General features: G+C 37.2%; 1 protein-coding gene across 3 annotated transcripts in view; it reads left to right on the forward strand.

The window, feature by feature from the left end:
• RIC8B (RIC8 guanine nucleotide exchange factor B) overlaps positions 1 to 16242 on the forward strand; it is a 102224-nt gene that overhangs the window by 55808 nt on the left and 30174 nt on the right. For all 3 annotated transcript variants that reach the window (XM_028088616.2, XM_028088618.2, XM_028088617.2), the window contains exons 5-7: positions 6539 to 6767; positions 7518 to 7613; positions 12863 to 13007. In XM_028088616.2, the coding sequence (XP_027944417.1) occupies positions 6539 to 6767; positions 7518 to 7613; positions 12863 to 13007 (470 nt within the window). The remainder of the gene's footprint in view (positions 1 to 6538; positions 6768 to 7517; positions 7614 to 12862; positions 13008 to 16242) is intronic.

A 16242-nucleotide genomic window follows, 5' to 3' on the forward strand; every position in this document is an offset into this window, starting at 1 on the left:
ATAGTTTTTAAAATCTACTTATTTCATTTCCTTTTGTCTATACTTAAAGTAACAAGTAAATTGTTGGTTTGAGCCATCTTTTTTGATACATTAAAGGACATCCTAATTCTGTTCATCTCTGCTATCTTCCTGAAAGTATTTTTAGCCCTCTTGTCCATAATCAGTAAGTTTATGCATAAACAGCCAAAAACAGTTGCATGTAGATGTGGTTGTGGTTTTGTTTTATTTTAGAGAGAAGGGGGGAAATGGAAATGGCCTAAACGCTAGAAAGGTGAGGAGAGGAGAGGGAAGGACCAGATCTGATTTAATTTATTTTAGCCTCTCAATCTACTTTCTTTCACTTTGCACCTTGACATCTACAAAACGCTTTCTTTTTTTTTCCCGCACTCAGAGAGCCCGTGTGTCTTTAAAAAGTACTTACTTCCTTGCCTTTTTTGTTGTTTCTTTGCTTAGACTAATGTATTTTATCTCATATACTGAAGGAGACAATTTAGTACCTAATGATACCTCATTACAATCCTAGGCAATGTCTTTTTTTCCAGCTTTATTGAGATACAGTGGACATATAACATTGTTTCAGTTTAAGGTGTACAATTTGATAGATTTACATATTGCAAAATGATTACCACCACAGCACAATGTCTTAGACATGGCCAACTTTTAATTAATGTTTGAAAATTGAGGGGAGAGGAGATTGGGGGAATGGGTAAAACAGGTGAAGGGGATTCAGAGGTACAAACTTGCAGTTATAAAATAAGTAAGTCACAGGGATGAAAAGTATAACATAGGGAATAAAGTCAATAATATTGTAATAATGTTATTTAGTGACAGGTGGTAACTACACTTAAGGTGGTGAACATTGAGTTTGAGTAATGTATAGAATTGTCGAATCACTATGTTGTACACCTGAAATTAATATAACATTGTATGTCAACTATACTTCAATTTAAAAAAATTTTTTTTGTAGAAGTTTGAAAATTGGATGATTTCATTTTGGCTTCTACTTATTAACTGAGCACTTACTCTATGTTAGACACTATGTGGAGCTCAAGAACAACAAAGATGAATACAGTGTAATCTGTGTTCTCCAGGGCTCACCAGCTAGGGGATAAAACAGACATGTAAGTAAATAAGTGCAGTTATGTTGATGAGGGTTGTGTAAGACACAGACAAGCTTATGTAGGTATATAGAAGACAAGAGAGTTTACTTTGGAGAGATCGGAGAAGGGGGGTCTTATTTTATTTTTTTGTTATCATTGAAGCTCCTAGCCCTTTAACCTGCTTCTTACTGTGAATAACAGTTATCTAGGTGAAGAGAGATTTTTTGAACTATCACTGAGCACCATGCTAGGTGCTTGAAGGGCTCCACAGTGCATACTCTGGAGGAACATAAAGTCTAAATGAGGAGATAAGACATAAATATGAAAAGTTAAAAAATAATTCAAGGCCATAATCGAAGAGCTGTCACAAGATAGTTTTTGAGTAGCTTCCCAGTGAATTAATTGTCCAAATAATAACTGCTAATAGAATTTAAAGGACTAGCTCACTGTGGTCTAACAGGAGGAAAGTCTTCCTTACTCATACTGTACTTGTTCTCCATCCTCATCCAGACCTCTGGTCTCCTGGTGATAGCTGTTTCTCCTACTTATGAGCCCCCTATGGGTTTACTTTCTTCCCTCCCTATTCTAAGGCATTGGTTCATCATTTCAACCTAATCTGTACGCCCTCGTTGTCCATGTCCTGCCAGTCTTGAAGCACCCAACCCCAGATCTGTCAGGCCACCTTCTTTCTCCACTGCTGCAGGCGGCTCAGTCCTGTGGGAGAGTTTTACCTAACCCAACAGTTTGGTTCATCCTCTCCCCTGCATGCAGAGTTGTTTCTCAAAAAGCAGATGTCTGCTTAGAATCCTCTATGGCTCCCCTCTGTCTTTATGTTAAAGAGCAAGCTTGTATTGTCGTTTTGCATTTATTAATAATCTGCAGCCTTATCGGGGAAATCTATGTTTCCCTGGCTTCTACACCTTCTTTTTTGCCAGAATAACTCTGGTTTAAGGTCATCAGTAACCCATCTGGCTATAACCTACATCTTATGGCAGTCCCCTTTATAATATCCCTACCCCACTCCACACAGACATACATGTACTTTTCTGCTCTCATTGCCTACTAAGGCCCCTCCTTTAGAGGCCTTGTCCTCTGCTTTACACTGTATACTTAGCACCTAGCACAAGGCATAGTAAATATTTGTTGTGAATGAAGTGAGGTTTAAGCTAGTCTTAAAGAATGAGAACATGCTAGGCAGGAGAACACATGGCCAAATACAGAAAAGAGTTTGTGTCTATGGCACATTTAGAGAACAATGACCAATGACCAGGCTGCTGTGGGTTAAAAAGCTATGCTTTGCTGAGAGCAGCATTCAGGGGTCTTTCCATCCATATCTTATCCAAAGTTTTCTTGACACTTCTCACCTGCAGCTGCTTCAGTCTTCTCTTGACTATCTGGTTCTTCTGCTGTTCTCTCTTGAATTTGATCTACTTGGGCTTTGGATCCACTGCTCCACCAGAATGGCTATTATTGAGGTCACTAGTGACTTCCATATTGCTAAACCCAGTGGACATTTTTCACTTGTCATCTTACTTGATCTGTCCACATCATTTGACAACGTAATCACTCCATTTTTGCGTATATACTTTCTTCCAAGATACCATTGTATCTTGGTTTTCCTCCCACCTCACTAGTTGTAATTTCTTCCTCAATTCCTCAGCCTCTAAACAATAGAGTGCCCCAGGTTCAGCCCTCTTAGTTTTTCAGTCCACACTCATTCCCTCACTGATCTAATCCAACCCTTTATCTTCAGACACCATCCGCATGCTAATAACTCTTCAGTTTCTATCTTTAATCCAGATCTCCCCCCCTGAACTTCAGACTCTTGCAGCTAACTTCCTATTAACATCTCCCCTTGGAAGTCTAATAGATATCCCCAACTTAACATATCCAAAATTAAACTCTCAATCTTCCCCTAAAAACTGCTTCTCTGGCAGTGTTTCACATTTCAGTTTATGGCAACTCCAGCTTTCCACTTGATAAGGCTAGAACTTGGATTCTCACGCTTCACAACAAGCCTGTCAAGAAATGTCTTTCAAAATATATCCAGATGTAACCACTTCACTGTTATCATCATGTTCAATCCCCTGAATTATTATAGTGACATCCTGATTCTTCTCACCTTTGATGTCCTACCATCTGTTCTCAATGCAGTAGTCAGAGTGACCCTTTTAAGGTAAATAAGAGTACATCACCATGCAAGACCCTACAGTGGCTCCCACTTCACTGAGAATAAAATTAAATTACAACCGCCTCCAGTGCCAGTCTGGCCCCTATACCTGTCTGATCTCCGCCTCCAGTGCCAGTCTGGCCCCTATACCTGTCTGATCTCCGCCTCCAGTGCCAGTCTGGCCCCTATACCTGTCTGATCTCCGCCTCCAGTGCCAGTCTGGCCCCTATACCTATCTGATCTCCGCCTCCAATGCCAGTCTGGCCCCTATACCTATCTGATCTCCTCTCCTACTCCTTTTCCTGTATATGGTGGTTCAGCAACACCAACTTCACAGGTCCTCAGTTATGCCACTTTTTCTACCTTGGAGCCTTTGTTCTTGCTTTTCTTTCTGAAATGCTCTTTGCCCACATAGTCCACATGGCTCATTCCCTCACTTCATTTCAGTCTTTGCTTAAATGGCACCATTTTAGTGAGGACTACCCTATTCAAAATTATAACCCACCTGTTCTATCTTACCTTCCTGGGTTTCTCCGCCAGGCCGCTTATCACCTTCTCTCATGTTATTCGGTCATCTTACTTGTTTTGTATACTTTTCATTGACTGTCCTCTCCATGCTGGAAAATAAGCTCCATAAAGGCAGAGATTTGTCTCTTTTCTTCATAAAACAATGCCTGACACAAGTAATAAATAATTACTGAATTGAGCTAAAGTTAGGAATTTACATCTTTTGGAGAAAGTCTTTTGGAGATCTTAAGGTTCATTTAAGTAAATTCTCTAGCCATAAAGAAAAGATATGTGAGCCCCAAATATAAAGAAGATATATTTGAATCAGGAAGATTTATTAATGGCTATAGGTCTACATGTACCATTATCATGCTCCTCATTGTCATTTGGTATTAAATTATGTTTAGTCCAGGACTGATACAGGACTGGTCTTTAGATTGCCTCCCCTCTCCCACAACTAACAAGGCTTTAATCACGGCGTTAAGGAGTTCTAAATAGGCATTGCTTTTGAATTTGCATATCAGGAGGGGGCTGGGAGCAGGAGTGGGAGGATGTCATGTCCCAGTGATTAATGATCTCTAGGAAGCTGAAAAGGGGAGAGTAATATACACAGTATTTCTACCCCCTGGAGTAGGAATGCAAACACCATTGTGCGGATCTGTGCATAGTCACTGACTTCCTGGTAGCTGGAGAATTTCATACACTCTTCTACCACAAATAAAACTGTCAGAGAAGTGACAGAGCTCAAAAAGCGGGCCTTCCTTACTTAAAAAGAATAGCTCAAACACAGTGAGCCAGAAAATTAATTTTGTAGTTGTTTGGAAACCCAGTTGTTTAATAAGAAACGAGAAAATGGGAACTTTCCTTGAAAAGCCTAAAACCTCCAAATATTTGTTGAATCAAACTCTACATTTGGTTTCTTAAATTTACCGGATTCCTGGAAACTGCTTATTTTAAATGAATTTAAAGGGAAACATTCCTTTGTAATGAAATACATTGTCTTAAACTTTTCAGTGTGGTCTCTATGGTAGATTTAGAGAATCATACTATCAGTGGACTCCAGTGCCTATTGCCCTGTGTGTTGAAAAAAAAATCCTAACATTTCAAAATGGTTTATACAGTTTTAGAAAGTAATTCTATGGTAGAGTTCTTTTGTTTGTTTTCACCCCCAGTGAATCTGTGATATTTAACAACAGTTTCCAAATGCTTAAGTCAGAAGCGAAACATTTTTAAGTCTAGATAAAGAACTACAGATGTTTGCAAAAAATTTTAAAAGAAAGTTTGTGGGAAAAGTATTGTATTTCAACCAATTGTGATTTTTTACAAATAACCAAAATTAGGGCCATTGTTTAACAGTAGCAGGTAGTAATCACAGCAGCAGCAACAGATTTTTCGTGGGGACCACCAAATAACGTGTATTTTACCAGGAATCATTCATTCATAGGATTTGTTATTTTTGTTCGTGGCTCAGATTTTTTTGATACCCTTTACATTACTACTCATTGTTCTGCATTGTCTAATTTTTAAACTTTGATCTCTTATGAATATTTTTTTCCATAATATAAAAAGAAAGGAAGGAAATACTCATTCTTGGAGAACTTCAGATTGAAAGAAAAAAAAATGTGTATTTTATTTTTGTTGTTTACTTTTATTTTTGAGGGTGTCACTATAATCTAAATTAAAAGGAACTACTGTGGTCTAAATTAAGACACAATCAGATAGATTAAGCCCTGAGTTTGGTTTCCAAGTGGTTAGACTTTTTGATTGCATTTGCAAGTTTATTTTTAGTCAGGATGTGGTTATTTTTAGATCTGCTTCTCTTTCACTAGGAAATGTAATGCCTGTCTTTCCATTGTTGTTTATCAGGAAGTTCTGAGGCACAGGCTTAGAAGATCCAGTTAGCAGAGAATACCACCTTCTTTCAGATGAAAGAATGTGAAATAATGCCTGAAGGAAAATCTGTTAATTGAGAACATGTCTAATTTTTAAATTATTAGCGTCACTTTAATCTCTTACACACTGAGCAACAGAACAAGATTTTTAGGGAATACCAAATACACAAGGTTTGGGTTCCCCCTACTGGTGTGCATCCCAGGTGCATGTGTTCATTAATAAGGTAGCAGAAAGGCCTAGGGGATAAAGATTTGAAATGGCTCTGTTGGCCTCTTTTGAAGAGACCTGGTGATGAGAAAAGGAGAAAAAGCACCATTACCCACTTTCTGCTAATGTCTTTTTTAAAATGGGATGATCTAAAAATTGTATTTTTTATACGTAGAAAGAACAAAACTTAATCCTATAATATTTGGGTTTTAATGTTGTTGCCTCTGTGATAAGCTGCTTATATACAGCTTCTCAGATGCTTTATGTTGTAATCTAAGGAATAATAAAACACCAGTAGCTCCACAAAAGGATTTAAAACCCCAAGGAAAAAATATAAGCCTAGCGTTGTATCATAATAAAATTAAAGAGCTGGTGTTAAAGCACACTAATTCCTATTTTAGCATTTCAGAAAGTGACATGACATCATGTGATTGTGTGTGTCCATTTAACATCTGTTCTTTCTAATTTGTCATATGTGTATTTAAAACAGTTCCCTTTATTTTCTGTCTCTTAGTAAATGCCAAGTAATATTAAAGGCTTGTTTTGAAAAAGAAAAATTTTAATTGACTCCTAGAAGTCATTTCTGAACTTCTTATTATGTTTGCATTTTAAAGGACTATTCAATGAAATCAAAATATTGTATTTTTAAATTGCTTTTCAGCAATGCAGTCAACCTTTTAAGCAATGTTCCGGTCTCTTGTTTGGATGTTCTCATTTGTCCATTAACCCATGAAGAAACGGCCCAAGAGGCAACGACACTGGATGAACTGCCCAGTGATAAAACAGCTGAGAAAGAAACTGTTTTGAAAAACAATACCATGGTATACAATGGTATGAATATGGAAGCCATTCATGTTTTACTCAATTTTATGGAGAAGAGAATAGACAAGGTAAGGCTGATAAAATGGAGGCCTTGGGAAAATACTTCTAAAGAATGTAAATGTGCCATATATGCAGACATCACAGGGCATGATTTTTTAAATTTAAACTTTTTTTTTAATAGCTGACATTTTGTGTGATTGTACTCTGGAAATCATTTTATTACGGTATATGATTAATGGCAAAAAAACAAGTGAATTTATTTGTTTAAAGCCAAAAATTTTGTTGATGCAAGACCAAAATTGTGACTAGGGCCTGAAAGCAAAGGAAAAATTACTTTTCATGTAAGTATTTTGTAAGACCTAGAAGTAAAAATTATCCCCCCCAAAAAACTTGATGATAAATACTTTACATAATAACTAAAAGCTATCTTTAAAAAAAAATCATCAACTTTTCATTTGTTGTGAGCTGCTTATTTTCTCTTGTCTGTGACTTACTTTGTCAGCTTAACTATATTAAAAGGCAGCAAGGTAGTGTGGGTGGGTCATCAAAACCTTTGCCTCATTTAAGCCCATTGGCTGAGCCAGTGAGGACCCCACAAAATGTAGGAAAATCCAAGGAGGATAAAAATGGACATTAATAAACATGAAGATAACTGATGGAATGGAAACATTGTTAGAAAAATAATTTCTTAAATAGTTCGTAAAGCTTTGGTAACATAAAATGTCTCTCCCTCAAAAAAGGAATATTAACGTGCTCAGTTATACAGAGGAAAGTAATACTGTTAGAAACTAATACAGTATGTCTGGTTTTCTTTATAGGGAAGCAGCTATAGAGAGGGTCTCACTCCAGTTCTCAGCTTGTTAACAGAATGTTCCCGAGCCCATCGAAACATCAGAAAATTTCTCAAAGATCAGGTAACTGCTTAATGCAAATTACTCCTCATAGTTAATCTTCTTATATGTGGTTTTTAAAAATAGAATTAATGAGTTGCATTCTTTCATAATGGTTTTCTTTCATAAAATCAGAAACTCAGAAAAGTTAGTTTTAATCTTTGAAATCTTCCTAATCCAGAAAATAGTATTTTTTCTGAGTCATTCATTCATTTATTCAACAAATAGTTGAGATCTACTTTATGTTGTCTCCTAAGCACTGAAAGACAGATGATGTCTTTGCCTTGTGGAGTTTACCTTACAGTGGGGCAACAAAAAGGAAATGAATACATTTATGTTATAATGTCATGTAATGATATGTTCTAAAGAAAGACAGCAGCAGAAGGGGAGACTTAGGGGAATGGGGAGGGCCTCTCTGAGAAAGTGACATTTGAGCAGAAATTTGGGTAAGTAAGAAAAGGCTCTCAGAAAATCTGGAAGAGGAATGTAAAGAGAACAAGTTCAAAGTCCCTGAAATGAGAGGATGCTTTGGCATGCTTATGGAAAAGCAAGGAGGCTAGACCAAGTTGGCAAGGAGTAAAAAAAGTAAGCAAGAACCAGATGGCCTAAGGTTGTATAGGACTTGTGATTCTCTTCTAAGTGAGATGGGAAAGCACTGGACCATTTTGAGAAAGGGGAATTAAATGAAGGGGATGTCATTTATATTTTAAAATACTCTGGCTACTATATGTAGGATAGACTAGGAGAATGGGAGTAAATGCAAGGAGGCCAGTTGAAAAGAGAGCTGATGGTGAAGGTTTAGAGAAGGATGGGTAGCAGAGCTCATGGTAAGAGTTCTTTCCACCACTGGCCCTCTGTCCATCTGCCCATATCATATATCGTTTGTCTCCCCTTCTATCATAATGGGTGAATTGTCCCCGCTTTCTTCTGAGGCCAGCCTCTGCACTTGTGCCCTGGATTCCTCTCCTGCTCACCTTCTCAGAAACTTCGCTCCTGCATTTATTTCCTCTCTTCTTACGTTAATCTTTCTTTTTTTTTTTTTAATGTACTGGGTCATTTCTGTCTTCACGCAAACACGTCTTCCATCTTAAAAACAAAACAAAATAAAACAAAACCTTCCCTCAATTTCACTTCTCAAGCTGCCTCCCTATCACTCTGCTCTTCTTAGTGCAGTGTTCCCCAGAAGAGTTTTCCATACTCACCCTCTCTATTCTTTTTACTCATCTTTTTCTCCTGAACCCACCAAAATTAGGCTTTCATACTTTCCACCCCACTGCAAAGGTACTCCTCAAAAGTCACCAACCCAATATTGCCATATCCAATAGTTCTCAAATCTTTTTTTTAAAATGCATTCCCCCAGTGCATTTTGATGTAACTGAGTATTCTGTCCTTCTTGAAATACTTTCTCCACTTGGTTTCTAGGACACAATAGGGAACCTCTTTGCACTGTCTGAGTGCCCCGAGACAATATTGTCTTTGTCTCCACTCCCACTACCCTGGTGATCTCATTCAGCAGTCATGGTTTTGAAAATCATCTATATGCTGATGACTCCCAAATTTATCTCTCTAGCCCTGACCTGTCCCCTCAGCTCCAGACTGACATAACAAGCTGCCTACTCATCTCCTCCCCTTGGATGTATAGTAGAGGTCTTAAGTTTAACATATCCCAAACCAAGTTCTTGATTTCCCATCCCTTCACCCTGTTTCTTTCCTTCTTTCCACATTTCCCCGTACATGGTACCACCATTCACCCCACTGCTTTTTTTTTGCCATGTAGAATTTCCCTTGTTAAATGAACCCGCTTCATTTCTCCCTTTATGTTTATGGTCAAGATTTAGTAAGCACCTTTATTACATGTGAAGCACATTAGTAGATACTGATGCTAAGGAGATATTAGAAAGTAGAGACTCTTTCTTTGAGGAATTTACAGTCCATTGGAAGAAGAGAGTAGTACCATGAAAGCATGAATAATCATTTAAATCAAATAAAATAGTTAATGAATTAAGGTCATTTCCAATTTGATTATTTTAAGACATTCTACTGTGACTAGGAGTACTTGGTAAAGAATAATAAACGAAAAATATTTTAAGTTTTCTATATTTTAGCTTTTTTTCATAGGAGATCCATGTTCAACTGAACTGTTTAGATTTTGCTATCTCTGACCAAGATAGTAAAAGAAAAACCTGTTTGTTAAACAACTTTATATGAAGGCCTTGGGCCACATATTATGTGGACACAAAGATTATGAGACCCACTTTCTGTCCTCAAAGTAGCACTACAGTATAGAGATAAAACATGACAAGTAAAGATGACTAAGATAAAAGACACACAAAAAAATCAACTTTCCTTCTGAGAAAGATGTAGTCTAAACTATGATGATTAAGAAAGGCAGAATGTAAAGTAACAGATGATTAATTTTGGTAATAGTATAAATGGAATGATGGCTAATTAATTATTATGCCCTGTAGTTAATACCTGATTAAATCCAACTCATACATACCCAAAGGAAATTGGTCTTAAGTATTTAGGTGGGTAGAAATAGAACAGATGGTAGAAATTACTGACCCAGGTTAGGTTAGTCTGGAAAGGCTTACAAAAGAGACGAGAATCTGTGGATTTGAAAGAGGAAATGAACAAGATTTGTCAAAAGAAAGAAGATTGTTGGAGGGTAATATTTGGGAGGAAATAGAATGAGTCCATACAAATGCAGTTTGTTTGGGAGTGATATATAAGAATAAAAGCAACAAACTTCTATTTTAAAAAACTTGTTTTTAAGAAATCCAAAACATAGCTAACAAAATTTTGGGGTGATAACTTTTGTTAATAGATTCTTCAGTCTGGAACAATAGGCACATGCTACATGAAATCACTTTTTAAATATCTCATTCTTCAATACATTCAGTATATAGAGACCATATAAAACTCAGTATGGTTGGCTGAATCAAATAATAAGGATTTACTATGCAATGACTTTGTGCCTTTAGAGCATAGAAATTCTGGTGCTCTACCCTATCAGAAATATTGAAATACGGCTTCTGTGTAAATACTTTGGGTAGATGATTCAATTTTCTGAGATTTAGTTGCCATTTGTGTTCACAGCACCTCCAATACCTCCTGATACATGGTAGGCACTCAGTATAGAAAGAGAGAGAGGAAAGAAGTCATTTGAATGGACTAAATAAAATGATATACACATGAAGGGCCTGGTACAGTAAATTATTTGACTTTGTTTTTATCCTCATTTCCTCTCATAGTGCCTAGCTTATAGAAGGCACTTTTAGAAAGATATTTGAGGGGCGCCTGGCTGGCTCAGTCAGTAGAGCATACAACTCTTGATTTCGGGGTTGTCAGTTCAAGCCCCCCATTGTGTGTAGAGACTACTTAAAATAAAATCTTTGAAAAAATATTTGAATTAATCCATTCTTCCTTCAGTCAACAAATATTTATTAAACACATGTAATATGCCGTGTACTGAGAGCAGTAAAGAAAACAAAGAAATCCCTGCCCCCATGGCACCGACTACAGAAGAAGGCCAACAGTAAAGAAATATATACTGTATCAGGTGGTGAGGAATGCTGTGAGGAAGATTAAAATGGTTGGAGGAGGGTGGTGCACAGAAAAAGAGAGGTCATGTAGGGTGGTCAGGAAATGTCTTCCTATAAAGTGACATTTGAACACAGACCTGAAGTAAGGAATGAGCCATGCAAGTTTCTAGACAAAGAGTTTCTGGGCAGAGGGAGCAGCAAATGCACAGACCATGAGACAGGAAAGTGAGGGGTGTGCGAAAGGAGTTCCAGGTAGGTCTGTGCGGCTGTAGCAGTGTAGGCCAGGAGTACAGTGGAAATGAAGTTAGAAAAATAGCAGGAAGCTGGATTATGTGAAACCTAAGGGAGTTGTAAGAACATTGTTTTTCACTGTAAGATGAGAAGCCCTAGGAACTGGAGGACTTGGAGAACAGGAATGACATGATCTGACTTTCAGAGGATCCCTAGCTGCTTTGTAGAGAAGAAATCATTAGAAGGACCAGAATGAAAGCAGAGAACACTGAGAGGTTGTGGTAATAACCAGTTCAGGTGAGACATATCGGTAACTTGGATTTAATAATATTAGAGGGGGTAGTGAGAAGTGGCTGAATTATGGATATATTTCAGAGGTAGAAACAATATCATTTGCTTGTGGTTAGTTATGGGGTGTGAAAGAGAAAAGGCTATTTCCAAGGTGTGTGTACTAAACAGTTGGAAAAATAGACTTACCATTTAGTGAGATGGAAAACTAAGAAGGAACAGCTTTGGTGGGAGCATCAAGAGTTCTGTTTAGGACATGCTAAATTTGAGAGGCCTATTAAAGTCTGGAAGTCAGTAAAGAAATCAAAATAGAAATATAATTCAGGGAGTTCTTAGTATATAGAGACCATATAATGCCATAAAACTGGATAAGATCACCAGTAGATTAAGTGAAAATAGTGAAGAATGTTACCCAAGAGCTCAACCCTTGAATATTCCAATACTTAGAAAACAAGAGGAGAAAGAGAATTGGCAGAAGATGCTGAGATGAAGCAACCAATTGAAATAGGAGGAGACCCTGAAGAGGGAGGGGTCTGGGTGGATGACTAGGTGAGTGAGTGAGCAAAAAAACAGACAAACCAAGAAGTGTCCTAAGCCCTCTGTGGATCAGTCGATAAAATAGGGATGATAGTGATGTTACTACCTCCTTTGCAAGGTTACTGTGGAGATTGATTATAGAGAATGTATGTATATCCTCTATTATAGCAACTAGCACCTAGAAAGTATTCAATAATTAATAGCCATTTTTTATTATAAAATAAAACAAGAAAACCTAAGTACAGATTTTTTTAGTAAATACTGAAAATGCTGCAGGAATTACAAGAAGGGGAAAATCAATAGGAGTATAAGTATTAAGGAGGGCCCTGTGGAAGGAGAAACTTGACCCTGACTTTAAAATGGATTTTGATAGAGGCAGGCAAAGGCATTCCAGATGCTTTGGTGATTAAAAACTCAAATTAGAGTATTTCATGGTGGTACAGTGAAGAGATGTTTCTCTTCAAATGAAATTTCATTACAAGCATGAAATCATTTGAGGGTTTTGTTTTGTTTTGTTTTATTTGGAAGCAAACCTATTTAGTTTTTAAAAGCTTTTTCCACTCTTACAAAACTGAGCTCATAGACATTATAAGACTGACCAGTTGCATGATACCATCCTCACTTACTCTAGTACCCCACGACTGATGATGGTTTTTGCATTTCTGCCATTAGGTTTTACCACCATTGAGGGATGTGACAAATCGACCTGAAGTTGGCTCAACTGTGAGAAATAAGCTGGTGCGCCTCATGACACATGTTGACCTTGGAGTCAAGCAAATTGCTGCTGAATTCCTTTTTGTCCTTTGCAAAGAGAGAGGTAGGTTAAACTCTCTTTGCTCTCTTTTTTATTTTTCAGAGGGAATTTGAAAGATCTTTCTGTTAATAGTGGCCATATCATTCCACTCTTTTCAGAGCTTTCTCCTGTCTTCTATTAGAGGGCCTGAGGAGATATTAAAAATTAGTAATTTAAAAACATTTTCTATATGCTTCTGAATTCATTGAGATGTGCAAACACGCTCATATTAAACTTTGCCTTCTGTATCCTTAGCCCACACTTCTTAATCTTGATGAGTTAGGACCTGGAGTCACTATGAAAAATCCACTTAAGTAATTCAGGTGCTACTTTTTTTTTTTTAAGATTTTATTTTTTATAAGTAATTTCACTCAGTGTGGGGCTCGAACTCATAACCCTGAGATGAAGAGTCACACGCTGTACCAACTGAGCCAGCCGGGTCCCCCAAGGTGCTACTATTTTGATAACCAGACACAGGCCTGGGTTAGTTCCCCTTTTTAATTCCTCTTGGAATTAAAGCTATAGGAGTCTTGGTTTCTTCACAAAGTTATTTTATCAATAAATAATTATTCAGTGTGAGCTACGTAACATACTATGGAAGTGAGAAAAGGAGGATGGAAAGTGCAAAAAATGCCTAAGATAAACAACCCCTTACCCTTGAGATAAGGATAAGATAGAGGTAGAGAGAAATTTTAAAATAATTATACTACAATGTAATAAACACCATTCTGTAAGTATATGTAAAGTGATTGTCTTCCGAGATAACATCTAACCATTTCAAATATTTCTTAAAATTATATGGGCAAAGCTCTTGCAAAAGCAAGTTCTTCAAACAAGGAACTTCAAGATATCTGGATATTTTTACTATTTCTTTCTTTAGCTCCTAGTTTTGTAAATGTATTGATATAAAAATCCCATCTAAGCAGATTTTGTATTCCACTTTTTTAAAGTACCTCAGTTTTGTGAGACATAATTTGGAGGTAGAAAACTCACTTCCCTCAAAATCTTAAGTTAGTTTAATTCTTTTTTTTACCCAGCTTTATTGAGACCTAATTGACAAGTGAAGTTGTATATATTTGAAGAAGTGATTAACACAGGTTAATTAAGACATCTACCACCTCACATAGTTACTTTTTGTTTTTGTGTGTGTGTGGTGAGAATGCTTAAGACGTACTCTTAGAAATTTCAGGTGTACAATACTATCAACTGTAGTCACCATGATGTACATTTGATCTTCAGAACTTATTATAACTGAAGGCTTATAGCATTTGATCAGCATCTCCTCATTTCCCCTATCCCCAACCACCATTCTACTCTCTGCTTGTAGGAGCTTAATTTTTTTTTTTATTTAAGATTCCACATATAAGTGAGATCATACAGTATTTGTCTTTCTCTGGCTTATTCACTTAGCATAATGTTCTCTAGGTTCATCCTTGTTGTCACAAATAGCAGGATTTCATTCTGTCATGGCTGAAATAAATAAATACACACACACACACACACACACATACATACATACATACATACATACATACATATATACATGTCCTTTATCCATTCATTTGTCAGTGGACACTTTGCTTTTTTCCGTATCTGGCTATTGTGAATAATGCTGTAGTGAGCATGGGAGTGTAGATATCTCTTGGGGATAATGATTTCGTTTGCTTCAGATATATACCCAGAAGTGTGATTGCTGGATCATATGGTAGTTTTTTCTAATTTTTTGAGTAGCTACCATACTGTTTTCCATAGTAGCTGCACCAATTTGCATTCCCACCAGTGGTATGTAAGGGTTCCCTTTTTGCCACTTCCTTGCCAACACTTACCATCTCTTATCTTTTTGGTAAAAGCCATCCTAACAGGTGTGAGGTGATCTCTCATTGTAGTTTTTTTTTTTTTTTAAGATTTTATTTATTTATTTGACAGAGAGAGACACAGCGAGAAAGGGAACACAAGCAGGGGGAGTGGGAGAGGGAGAAACAGGCTTCCCACGGAGCAGGGAGCCTGATGTGGGGCTCGATCCCAGGACCCTGGGATCATGACCCGAGCCGAAGGCAGATGCTTAACGACTGAGCCACCCAGGCGCCCCTCTCATTGTAGTTTTGATTTGCATTTTCCTAATGATTAGTGATGTTGAGCACCTTTTCACAAAAATACCTTTTGGCCATTTGTATGTTTTTTTGGAAAAATGTCTTTCAGGCTTTTTGTCCATTTTTTAATAGAATTATTTGGGGTCTTTGCTATTGAGTTGTATCCATTGAATTCTTAAACTTTATTTCTGCTTTAGTTCCTCTTATTAAGATGGTATATTAACAACATAATTTGATCAATATAATGATGATAATAAACACAACTATTATGTATGTGGGTATCATGTTCCAAACATTCTATGCCATAATCTCATTTAATTCTTGTAAGGACCTTCCAGGGTCATAAATGAGTTAACCTGGCACTTTCAGTAATTTATTCAAGGTCATACAGTTGCTTGAGGACTAAAGCCCAAATTTGAGTCCTCTTTCCATTCTGCCACATTTCCTCTTACAGTAATTTTCTTCAACTGTTCTCACCTCTGCTCTTTTAAACAATTCAATTCTTTCATGATTTTGAAAAAAGATTGATGTAGTATTTTGGAATTAAGTGACTGGTATAGTACTTTGCACATGGCAATCTGTAAATACTGGCTGAATTGAATCAGTTTCTCCAAGATCAGAAATGAGCTGGGGTTTTTTTTAATTTGATTTTATTATGTTATGTTAGTCACCATACATTACATCATTAGTTTTTTATATAGTGTTCCATGATTCATTGTTTGCATATAACACCCAGTACTCCGTTCAGTACATGCCCTCCTTAATACCCATCACCCGGCTAACCCATCCCCCTACCCTCCTCCCCTGTAAATCCCTCAGTTTGTTTCTCAGAGTCCATAGTCTCTCATGGTTCATCTCCCCCTCCGATTCCCCCCCTTCATTTTTCCCTTCCTGCTATCTTCTTTTTTTAAAAAAAAACATGTATTATTTGTTTCAGAGGTACAGGTCTGTGATTCATCAGTCTTACACAATTCACAGCGCTCACCATAGCACATACCCTCCCCAATGTCTATCACCCAGCCACCCCATCCCTCCCACCCCCCCAACACTCCAGCAACCCTCAGTTTGTTTCCCGAGATTAAGAATTCCTCATATCAGTGAGATATGATATTTGTCTTTCTCTGATTGACTTATTTTGCTTAGCAAATACTCTCTAGTTCCATCCACAT

Source organism: Eumetopias jubatus, unplaced genomic scaffold (assembly GCF_037043125.1).
Source record: "Eumetopias jubatus isolate StellerSeaLion01/CBP00866 unplaced genomic scaffold, mEumJub1_p1.0 scaffold_8, whole genome shotgun sequence".
Lineage (NCBI taxonomy): Eukaryota > Metazoa > Chordata > Mammalia > Carnivora > Otariidae > Eumetopias > Eumetopias jubatus.